Here is a 12,716-nt window from a genome sequence, read left to right as displayed (position 1 = left end):
TATTGATATAACCTATATATACAATAAGAAATATCGAAATGCTTTAAAAACTGGGAATCCAAATTTTTCCTGGTAATATAAGCCAGAACATTTTTTATTCATTTAAAACTCACAAAATGATAACTTAATTTAAGTTTCAATTGGGTGTGCTAGAAATTGTGGAGGAAGGAAAAACTGGGGAATCTCTGACAAAAGCCTCAAATAAAGGGAGAGACCTAATAATTAAACTAGAACTAAAGTCAGGATTATTTATTAAATCGTAGAATGGCTTAAAGTTGGTAGCGCAGTGTGCATTGGTTCAAAGAATGATCAGTTCGAAAAGTTTACTATTCCAGTTGCTTGCCATGTCTTGAACTTCAAACTTGTTTATGTGTCTGGTGGTGGAATATCGTGGGTAGCTAGAACCACCAAAGCCTACTGGGGAACTACCTTTAGAAGCAACAATAAAGATCTTAATTTACACATCACTGATGCCGACAACAATAGAATCAGTCCATCACCTGACTTCCCACTGACTTACGTTTGGTACGGTTTCCTGATATACCAGTTGCCAGGTGTGACCAACATGGACCCAGAACTTACATTCCCCGAGTTGTCACCTCCCCTTGCAGTGACAGCAGGCAAGGAGTTCAGGATATGGGTGGATCAAGATCTGAACAACGAATTTGAATATGATAACGAGGGACAAACTTGTGCTGATGTTTGGATTAAGAAATACTAGAACTACTCTTTTTCCAGAACTATTCAGTTATTTATTTGGTACAGCGGTTGATGATCATGAAAGCTAGATCTTTTGACCAGGATAAAATGTACAATTTCAGTTTATGTATTCAATTCTATTTTATCATTGACATACACAAGTTCCATTTCGCTTCCTGTGGCTTTAAAGAGCAAGCACAGCAAACGCCAGGCTGAGAATAAATATTCTCTGGACCCTAGGTTAGCAAGTTTTAATATTCGAAGCATTTTACTTTTAAAGATACCTTTTCGGAAACACTTGAGCTGCATGCATTATCAGCTATTATCCATCGCATATAACAAGGCCGATTGACGACTTGCTGCGTAATACTTCAATTTCGAATTCTCTGTTGCTCAGGGTTAGCCCCCGACTTTAATTTCTGCAGAGTATTCATGTGTTCCAGTTAAGTTTCGTGGAACTGATTTCAAAGTAAGTGAAATTGAGTATATTGTATTTAGGTGTAAGTGCATATTTATCAAAAATAAAGACATTTCTTCTACGTGTAATTTGATATTTTTTAATATCCAAGTTTTCGGGCCACTTGGCCCCTCGTCATGGATTGAATAAAATTACAAATCTAAAGTCAGTTATATATAGCGAAAGAAAACAATACGTGACACTTAACCTAGTGTCACTTCGTATAGTGGTTAGCATTGAGTGCGCGTGGTTAAGTGTCACACATTGTTTTCTTTCGCTATAACTGACTAGCAACGAGGATTTCTAATGCAACAAAATAAAAATGGCAAGAATCTAACAGACCATATTCAACACTTATATTAACATCTGGCATCTATGGATGGCAGAAGAACTATGACAAGCATGACTTAAGAAACTCGAAAATGCAACAAAATATAAATAGCAACAATCAAAAACGCCATATTAAAACTTGTATTTAACATATATTCGCTATTTTCAAACCCGACAATAAGGACTGAATGGGATTTCCGTGAAGTACGAGTGATAATTCTCGTACTATATTTGGTAAAACTATAATTATTAGTAAATTGAAAATCCCATGGGGTGACATTTCAATCGTGAAAAAAGAGCAAAGATGGAGTCAAAGAAAGTGGCTGGAAGCATGTGAAATATCAAGGCAAAAGAACATTATTTTTAAGAGACACGGAGGCAGAATTCTGCCAGCAAATTACATAAATCTTTTGTAATTCTCAATCCTGGTGTTTTCGGGTTTGTACGCGCGATTCTATTACTCGCGCATATGTACTAAGTTTGATCACGTTGTAGTTTTGTTCATACATATTGTAAAGTATTTTAGTTCCTCTGAAGATGACTGCGTCGGTCGATAGCTAAGAGAACTATTAAATTATTTAAAGGTTGATGAGTCAACTTTATTTTCATAACATGAATCCAACCTACAAAAACCTTTATGACTTGAATCTGAAGTTGTTGAGAGTTTTTGAGGCATCCACAAAGGGGTCTGCAATTAACAAAAAAAGAGTTATAAACTAATGAGGAGGAATCTGTCATGCATTTAAGCTGAAGCTAAAATAAATAAACACAATCTTTGCGCATGCGTGAATAGGTATGAACGTCATATTTATTATCTTTTATGCATCCCACACGGATAATTAATTTTGACCGAGAAATGGATATCTAAGACTAGAGTAGTTGCAAACGCATTGTTGGTGGTCTGACTTCGACTTAGAAATTGATACATAACTCTTTTCCCCGTGCGATCTGTTCTTATTAAGTGTTTGTTTCCGAGTAACGTAAATAATTCGGGCAACTCTTTTATTTTTATTTTTATTTTTTTTTTGACGATAAATTAAAGAGGTTTTTTTTTCTGGCTATCAATTTATCAAAAATCTCGCAACCATACACATCTTTCTAGGTTTAAGAATCGAAAACTCAGTAGACTGATTAACCGTGATGGATGTACAGAAAAGCAGGCTTTTATGCCAAAGTTCTCGTTACATTGTATTATAACCTGTTTTCCTTAACAACAATACAATATCAATTTCATATTTCACAGATTCAATTACGTTGGTCCCACTCATCGGCGGGCTTTTAAAACATTAGCATAGTTTTTCCTTAATACTGGGCTGACTGATGTTAAATGAAATTGAGTAAAAACAGCGTGTGTTAAAGAATAAAAACACATTGTTTTATAACCAATAACTGATTTCATGCAGATTGAGGTAGATAGGTTACTAACATCAATTTAAAACAGTCATCAGGTGGGCTTTGTGGCCTACAGAGCGGGATGGGAAAACTGTGCCCCAGGTCTTGAATATACGGACCGAAGCCGTTTGAAATATTTAAAACTCTAACTTGCGATCAAAGTAAAAGCCGTAAACTGATAATAGAAAATGAATGGAAATTTTTGAAAATCGAGCTTTTGTATAGCAATATTTATTTGGCTTTCCAATGCAATAATTGTAAGGCGCCAAGATGTTTGTAGTTCAAATATGCACTGCAAGAAGAGAGATCAAGCGAGAAAAACTTTTGGAAACGACTGGAAATGCTCAAGTTGATAGCGAAAAATGCTCAGGTAAATAGTAGCTACTTCCACCAGACCAGGAAAGCAGGCATGATTGAACGCATGGTCTCTAGCATTCCAAGTTCCTAAAAATTTTACCAAATCAAGAAAAAAACTAGAAAGCGCGGGCGATAAAGTTTAGAAACTTCGACAACACTATTAAAAATTGATACATAACTCTTACTCCCATGTTATCTGTGTTTATTAAGTGTTTGTTTCCGAGTAACGTAAATAATCTTTCGTTCGGGTAAAACTCTTCATTTTGACAAATTAAAGAAGTTTCCTTTTCTGGGCTAATTCATACGCACACATCTATCTTTAGGTTTAAAAATGGAAGCCGAGACTAATAAACCGTGATACATATACAGGAAAGCAGGCTTTGATGACAAAGTTCTCGTTACATTGTTACTTGGTTGATTTATTTATTCAACAATCTTTTTCCCTTAGTCACGGACCATGAGATATATGAGGGGAAAGAAATAAGTGTCGAGGAAACACAATATAAATGCATGAAGAGTTTTTTAAAGAAAATATCGTGCAACATAAATACCTGTAACCCCCTCCTTTCAATTATTTAATTTTCAGTCCTTAGCTACAAGCAAATATTTTTCTCATTCCAACGATTCTTACTTTTGTCCCACTCGTCGGCGAGCTTTGACATTGTTAACCGAATCACTAGATATCACAAAGAGGAGACCAAAGTTTTCCTTTATATGGCTATTTGATATCACATGAAATTCAGTGAAAACAGCGTGTGTTGAAGAAAAACAGAATTTTCATTAAGAATCAATAAGTATCATGGGTGGTTGAGGTAAATAACGTAATAACATCCATCAAAGAATGTCATCAGGTGGGCCTTGACTTTCAGTATGGCATTTGAATACAAGTTAGTATTTGAGAAGGTGCATCTAAACTGCAGATGTCATTCCAGAAGAGAAAAGTGAGTGGAACACATCAGCATATACGCGTTCAACTGAATTAAGTCATTCAGACTCGCATCGAAGGACAGTGAATACCTGAGTATCATCATCTACACCAGAATTTAAAAGTTTTATTTGCAATGGACTTCAATATGGCTGTCATGTGTATCTTCTATCTTATCTTGATGCTCCTATTCGGTAAGTTATCTGCATCTGAATCGGATTTACCACTCCATATGGTGGAGGGATAGCCTAAAGGTTTTTACGGCCCACTTGATAAGGCTACCCAATGATCAATTGATAATTTAGAAGTTGATTTTTGCGGAGTCAAGATTGTTATTATTATTTTTGGAGTTAAAATGAATATTTTTCAAGGCCATAGAAAAATATAAAGCTAAGTAAAGTCATTCATGATTTAACTATCGTTTAAATAAATTTGTAAGTTATTTGATTCCAGTTGACTGATGAAAGTGAAAGAGAGCGAAATATTACTTGGCCGCGCGGAAATAGTCGAGTGTCGAGGTGATATCTTAGAGCGTAGATCTATTAGAGAGTTTTAGATTGATTATTTTTCTGCCCGGTAACCGCAAACGTGACAATGTTTTCATCGTTTTCCTGTATTTAACTTAACCTCTTGCAAACTTTCTTACCAAAGACAAATATTCTTTTGTTTTTCTGCTACTTGAACTTTTTTGTGATTCTTTCTCAGCTATTTGAAATAATTTTTCACTGGTCAACTGACGTTCCACGTTTGCCGTGAACGTAAATCTAAAACTCTCTATTAGGCAGATTAAGATTCCCGCTTCTCCTTCCCGCAAACGGCAAACGTGACCACGTTTTCATCGTTTCCCTACATTTCACTTTACCTTTTGCAAACCTTCTCGATAATGACAAGCATTCTTTTGTTTATCTACCACTTGGATATTTTGGCAATTCCTTTTCACTAATTTTAAAGAATTTTTTAATGGTCAACTAACGGTTCACGTTTGCCGTAAACGAGAAACTTAAGCTCTCTAACTAGTAATACAGTCTCAACAACAGGGAGCCCCCTTGGGGATTAGTGCGGGTTTCATCTTCTCGCGTTCAGACACAGGGAGCCCGGCCATCAGAGAAAATTAGATATTTCATCGATAATTTTAAATAAAAAGGGTTTACTCAATTAATACCAATTTAAAACTCAGCCCTTTCTTATCGTATTTCAAACAGAAGAAGTGAATGGGTGTAAAGTCATGGAGTTTAATGAACTTCATAACAAAGCTCTGGTCAATCATGTCTTCAAAACACAGAAAACCAGAGATGACTCAGATTGCGACGTAAAGTGCTATTTGGATGATCGCTGTATCTCCTACAGCTTTGGTACAAGTGCGAGTGGAGAGAAAGACATGTGTGAGCTGAGTGACTCGGATCACTTTATGCATCCTGAAGATCTAGTGTACAGACCTGGTGTCATCTACAGAAGTGCTAAGGTAAGAGTATCGATCGCTTGTTTTTGTTTGTTTTTAAACATCATAGGTAGGTACTCTGAGTAATTAGCTGTGAGTGACAGACGTTTCATGGAAAACACTGGATTCTGGATTGTTTCTAGTTATTGATTTGAAAACCGAACCGAAAACCGTTTTGCCTACCCCTTCCTTTTTAACTTTTTAGAAGGCTGAATATTAAACTTTTTTTTCCACATGCTTTAAACTTTAGAATACTTGCAAGTGCCCTGTTGGAGGGAACTTTAAATGCCGATTCAACTTTGCTGATGGGACACACCGATGTGAATGCAAACCTGGTTTTACTGGATCAGATTGCATGACCAGTGAGTAGTGAATATCATAGCATTGTTTGTACATTTCCTTTGTGTATATTTCATTTGTGTATATTTCATTTGTGTATATTTCATTTGTGTATATTTCATTTGTGTATATTTCATTTGTGTATATTTCATTTGTGTATATTTCATTTGTGTATATTTCATTTGTGTATATTTCATTTGTGTATATTTCATTTGTGTATATTTCATTTGTGTATATTTCATTTGTGTATATTTCATTTGTGTATATTTCATTTGTGTATATTTCATTTGTGTATATTTCATTTGTGTATATTTCATTTGTGTATATTTCATTTGTGTTATATTTTGCGCTATTTGCTGAGCGAAAGAGTGACACATTTGCATTTTCAGGCTCCTAACAAAAAATCGTTTCTAAGCTACGTGTAGTCTCCAACTACGTAAATATATACCCCAACATGCGTCATTTTACTCCCAGGATTGCACGGTGATCATCATTTATTGTGTACTTATTTTGGCTGTTTTATGCTGTTTTATTAACTGGCAAACTTTCAAAAAATTAATATTCATTCTTCGACTTTATTATGGGGCATGTTGGATTGCAAGGCATTATGGGGTATCCAGGAAACAAACACAGCTGAAATAAGATGGCTGATAAGGTTATCGATGTGTGTCATGCATTTTTTGCCGTAATAATGACAGGAGATATAAAGAAAAATATGTCATCAAACCTCATCACATTAGTTAATTATTTGCCCCTTGGATGCCCCATGATGCCTTGTAGTCCACACATTAAACTTATTCCCCATATCAGAGAACATTTGCTCGAGCTGGCGTTTAGTCTCCCTCGGCCACAAAATTCCTTCTGCTCATGCGTAAACATGGCGTCCAAAAATAGAGAGAAGGGCACCAAAACGCTATATTTAAGAGATTTCTTCTTTTCTTCGTTCTTCCAAAATCCAGATAATTTCAACGACAAAAGATCAAAAGTTGTATCCTGTTGTAGTAACAGACCTGTACTGATGCTTTGAGAATTCCAATTTTTTTTCTGATCAATTTGACGCATAAAAAAAAAAAAAAAAAAAAAAAAAAGGTATTGAAGCATTTTCCAAATTCCTATTGCTGAAAAAAAAGCCTCTCTATTTCTTCCAAACTAAAAATTAAGAGCTTGTTGCAAGGACATGGAAAGCATAGGCCTTTTCCTACTGATAAGTGAAGTTTGAAGTAAAAGTAAGCAAAATATCTTTTGTTTCTTCGGTTAGAAGTGGGAAGTTCATAAAGTGATTGTTTACGTTTCAATTAGTTTTTCTTCTATCGGAAGTTCCTAAAACTCCTTTCTGTTTGTTGGCCAAATCATCAGTTAATTTAGGATTTGAATGGACTAAGCAAGGGCCCTAGGACACCGAATGTGGTTGGATTTCTATAGGTTTTTTTTTTCCTTTCGAATATTTGAATTAAATTAACGTTATACTGGTTTACTTATCTTGTGTCCGTGTTCCTTCGTTCGCTGTTGTAATGCAGACGTTTTCATTCCAAAGGTCAAACGGTTTGAATAGCCTATGAGCGTTACTTCTTTAACGGCCGTTCCGTACTTGACTCTGTTTGTACTATACCAACAACAACAACGCGCCCGCGCGATGCTCCTTACGTCAGCAATATTCAACCGTCCAGAGTTAATATGGTAATCAAATCCACCTTAAGTTCCATATATATGTCGCGTTGTTGTTGGTACCAGCAGAGTCAAATACGGAACGGTCGTGTTGGGCACCAACTCTAAGAGTGGACTCGTAAAAAAATCATTGAAAATTTCTCCGGAAAGGAACTACATTTAACTTAACTTAGATATTATTAATTAAACTACATTCAACTATTTCTTCAATTGTTATTTGGTCGAACTATCACAAAATGCCAGTATTATCTTGAATCTATAAAATGACTCTAAAACTGTTTTCTTTTTCACATAATAGCAACAGCCAAAGCCAGTTATGAGTATTGGACAACTCAAGCTGAAGCTGTGAAGTTTTTCAACTTTTCAAACTGTTGTAGAAGTTTATGTATTTTATTAAACATGGAGAACTTTGCTTAGCCTTAAGACCTCCAACTTTTGAAAATATCATCAGAAATACCGTAAATTTTCGGTATCGGAAGATGCAGCTGGAGCTCTGTACACTACGACGGTCTGAAGCAAATGAGCACATTTTACGTTTTCACCCATCATGCTTTGCGAACCCGTGTCACACACCACCTGCTATTACACTAGAAATTCAATTACGGTGAAGGCAGACTCACCTTTACCACGCTCTTCTTTTTTAATAAAAAACAATAAAGGTTTTAGGCTTTAAAATTACATTCTATTTATTGAAAACTCCGACAAATAAAAAGCGAAATAGTTAATAATTTTAAAGCATCATTTTCGACAATAGAAAATAAATCACACAAAAGTCATATAAGCTTCATATAAGCTTACAAAAAATTTATCAGTCATTTTAGGTCATGGACAAATTTTAAATCATATTTACAATTTAAGTCTTACTTGTTGATACTGCATGCAAACGAAGGTGGTTTACGAGAATTCGTTGAAGAGCTTCCATTTCAGCCATCAAAATCCTCTCCACAATAATAAATAAGAGACAAAGACCTACAACTTCAATTGATGTTTGCCCTATCAAAAATGATTGAAATTTCATACCAAAGTGAAGGAAATTTTACGCTGAATTCGATTCTGTCGGTAAAAATAGACTTGAGTATGCGTATAAGAGGTTAGACACAGGGCTCCCAGCTCGCCATCCAAATAAAGGTCACGTTCTCTCGTAATATTATCCATAGTATTGTATTTTGAACGAGCTTTATAAGCTCTTGGACGATACGTGTTTAAATAAGTTATTGATTGATTGATTGATTGAAAATTTTAAATATTTGCTCTATCGCTTTGAAAATTTCTAATAAAACTAGTATTATAGTATAAGTAAAATTTTTTTTCCCACTGAAGTGTGGAGTAAAATAGCAATATGCTGCAATTTCCATGGAAATTTAATAGGGGGCGCGCGCTCCGTGACATTTGTTAAAGGCTTTTGTTACGGATAATTTCGATATGATGTTTTGACGTGTATATTAAATTATACTTTGAAGCGGTACAGATGGTAGTAGATACAAATACATATTAATATTGATATATTTTACAGATATCAATGAGTGTGCTCCTAATCCTTGTCAAAATGGAGGATCATGTCAAGACCACGGCAACTCATACAACTGTACATGTGCTGCAGGATTTACTGGGACTGACTGTCAGACAGGTAAATGAAAACGGTTAATATTAAGATTAATAGATTGGTACAAATATATTAATGACAAATATATCTTTCACCAGATATTGATGAGTGTGCTTCTAATCCTTGTCAAAATGGAGGATCATGTCGAGATCGAGTCAACTCATACAACTGTACATGTGATGCAGGATTTACTGGGGTCAACTGTCAGACAGGTAAGAATTGGTTCGTTACTGAAATTAACAGGTTGGTACAAATATATAAATGACAAATATATCTTTCACCAGATATCGATGAGTGTGCTTCTAATCCTTGTCAAAATGGAGGATCATGTCAAGACCACGTCAACTCATACAACTGTACATGTGCTGCAGGATTTACTGGGGCCGAATGTCAGACAGGTAAGGATTGGTTATTACTGAATTAACAGCTTGGTACAATTATATAAATGACAAACATATGTTTTAATCAGATATCGATGAGTGTGCTTCTAATCCTTGTCAAAATGGAGGATCATGTCAAGACCGAGTCAACTCATACAACTGTGCATGTGCTGCAGAGTTTGTAGGAGAGCACTGCGAGCTAGCTATAGGTAAGATCAAGCTAGTGGCTTTTCCATTATTTTTTAACCCAACACTCCCCCGGTTATTGATACCACTTGAGGAATTGACTTGTCTTATTGAGATCTTGTCTAACGGCAGCGTAGTCTATCCATCCACATTGCCAAAAAAATGCCTTTATAAATATCAAGGAATGAGTAGGACGAATTCACATATCTTTAATAAGCGACAAATACGAAACGGAATTGTTTTATTTCTTCTGCGTTTCTTTATATAGGGATATGCCGACGCATTCTAAATAAATCGTAGTATAGAATTAAAAAAACATATAAATCTAATAACATATAAGAAAAAACTACTCCATTCTGATTGGCTTAGAGCAGTGTTGTTAAAACGTACTACAGTGCAGAAAAGTGTAATACAGTGCCGAAAAGTGTAATTCTCGACTTTCACATCCCCATAATCCTTTGCGTCTTTGGGGGGTAAGCAGAGGGTAAAACCACAACTTATTTTGCTGAAGGCTGATCAGACAATGTTGAAAATACCTTGTTTGGTATTCAAAGATAAAATAAAGAAGTAAAAAAAACAGAAAAAGATAGAAGCTTGAAGACGTTTAAAGTAAATTTTAAAAATTTTTTCGTAAGTCAATACATTTTCTGTAAGACTGAAACACTTCATGATCTGTACACGCAAAAATAACTTGGAATAAACTGATTATCAGTATTGTACAGATAAAAGCAGGTATAGTATAAATTCAATTAAGAAACCTTTCAATTTGGGACAGTTTTTTGATTGGTTGCCCCCCAAAAACGTAAGGCATTATGGGGATGACGAAATTCTCGCTTTTGATTGGATAATAAACAATAGAAATTGATTTTAATTAGCCAATAAGATGACAAATTTTTAGGACGAAAAATTTGAGGGAAATTTAGCAAATCGAGGAGAAAAAAATGGCAGCCATCTTATCATAAGGAAAAGTAAATAAAATATTTTACGGATTACTTAACAAATAGATCAGGCTTAGGTCTGTTCTGTTCTTTGATAAAATACGACTGGAGTCGTAGGACGCGAAAAAAGTTATATAAATCACGAGCCGTAGGCGTATTCGCTTTATGTAATAGATTTTTGCGAGAAAAGTAGCGTAAAAAAAGGTTTGTTTACAAAAAGAAAGCGCGTCTGTCGTCAAACTCACATAAACAAATTTGATCTATGCGATGATTGGCTAAAAACGCGACCTATGGCTATCTGATTGGTCCAGTTTTGACAGGTAATGACAGCTCTGTGCAGGCTGGCATACAACTGGTTTATCGCATTTGTAGAACAAGAAAGGAAAATTGCTTGTAAATTTTAGCAAAAAAGCCAAAAAAAAAACAAGCATTTAACTGCTAGAAGAAATGAAAATTCAAATACTGAAGAGTTTGAAAAACGTTTTCAAAGTTCAGATCGTTAAATGGACATTTAACCTGTACAAACACTCAAGAAAACCAGCTTATGAACACTTTGAATGTAGAAGGAGCCGAGAGACTGAAAAATATCTTGATCTTCGATCGAAACTGGAAGAAAGCTAGCAGTGCAGTAGTTATTGGAAAACTGGTTTTTTAGTTGTCCCTGAACTATAAGTGAAAACGTGTGCCACTTGTCGTAGTATTTTCTACTCGTAGTTTCGGGCTATTGGAAAACAAATTACGGTAACACAAAATTACCGTAGGTGAGCGTAAAATTGACGATGCTAGTTTGTAATGAGTAAGTTTAATGTTGCACCGTGTGTCAGCACCTTTAAGGTGCTGACACAAGGCGAAACATTGCACGCAACATTGCAAGCAACAAATTTGAACCGGGGTGACACACATTGCAACAAAATCACGCAACATCGCTTGTGTCAGCCTGATATGTTAAGATGTATGGTCAGAAGTTATAAATTTGGTGCAAGCTGATTGGCTGGAAATTTCAAAATGTTGCAGGTAATGTTGCAGCCATGTTCATATGATGAAATTTGTTGCGCGCAATGTTGCAAGAGTAGAGCGCGATTCAACTTCAGATTTGTTGCATGCAACATGTTTGGGGTAGACACACTTTGCAACAAGACACACCCTGCATGCAATGTTGCATGCAATGTTGCACCGTGTGTCAGCACCATGCACCTTAAATTTCTTACAATAGATTTGTTCATTCTCGTTAGACTATAAAAAATGTTGAAAATTATTTTTTTGACTTTTCTAACACCATCACACGGGTCAAACAAAAAGCTTCTAGTTTAGCGAAATAAGGTCATTGTATAGTCGCAGCACAAACGAAAGACAGCTTTACTCGTCGAAATGTATGTAGAACCAATCAAATGTGCTTCAAAACGACATATTTTCCTTTTTTAGAGGAAAGACATATTTTTTAATAAAAAGAAATAAATATTTATAAAGTTAAATGTCAAAATGCTTTAAATTGAAAAAGCCGAATTCCTGTGACGTCACTTCTATGATTAATTTTGTATAGAAAACATGGTTTTGACGTCATATTTATGTTTCTATGCTCTGATAATACATAGCTTTTCAGCCAATCATAGCGCGCGTTCGTGAAAATCTATTATATGATATCAAACAAATAAAAAACAGTTCAGAAAAAAAAAAAAAAAAAAACGCAAGTAAAAGTACAGAAATATTGAAAACAATATTGTGAAAAATATTGTGAAAAATTCACGATGTGCCTTGGAATTCGATACACTTCTGAGCATCCGTTTCATCGGGATTAGTGATAATCAAGCGCCTTGCAAATCGTTCAAAAGATCTCTCCTATTACGTATTGTGGTGGTGTCGTTTGCAAAACTTGCTCGTGCAACCACATGAGTGAAAACCCTTTGCGATACAAATAACAATGAAACAGCCGCCATGTTGGTTGATCTAACAAGAGAAGCTAATGAGGAATGCTTTGTTATCGTCAACCAAGATGGTGGTTATGACGTA

The 12,716-nt window shown here is 35.2% G+C and overlaps 1 protein-coding gene across 3 annotated transcripts in view; it reads left to right on the top strand.

Moving 5' to 3' along the window:
* LOC116296088 (uncharacterized) overlaps positions 1-12,716 on the top strand; it is a 29,008-nt gene that overhangs the window by 14,075 nt on the left and 2,217 nt on the right. The window contains exons 1-7 of one of the 3 annotated variants that reach the window (XM_089040967.1): positions 4,153-4,354; positions 5,363-5,622; positions 5,849-5,960; positions 9,116-9,229; positions 9,304-9,417; positions 9,490-9,603; positions 9,675-9,794. In XM_089040967.1, the coding sequence (XP_088897093.1) occupies positions 4,297-4,354; positions 5,363-5,622; positions 5,849-5,960; positions 9,116-9,229; positions 9,304-9,417; positions 9,490-9,603; positions 9,675-9,794 (892 nt within the window). In that variant the 5' untranslated portion in view covers positions 4,153-4,296. Of the gene's footprint in view, positions 1-263; positions 1,231-4,152; positions 4,355-5,362; positions 5,623-5,848; positions 5,961-9,115; positions 9,230-9,303; positions 9,418-9,489; positions 9,604-9,674; positions 9,795-12,716 lie in introns of those variants that run through there. The other 2 variants (XM_089040966.1, XM_089040969.1) reach the window with 2 other exon arrangements.

The sequence above is a fragment of the Actinia tenebrosa genome, unplaced genomic scaffold (assembly GCF_029948245.1).
Source record: "Actinia tenebrosa isolate PJP-AT-01 unplaced genomic scaffold, QUT_ActTen_1.0 PGA_scaffold8__29_contigs__length_14323225, whole genome shotgun sequence".
NCBI lineage: Eukaryota > Metazoa > Cnidaria > Anthozoa > Actiniaria > Actiniidae > Actinia > Actinia tenebrosa.
This window is presented reverse-complemented; position numbering and strand designations above follow the sequence as displayed.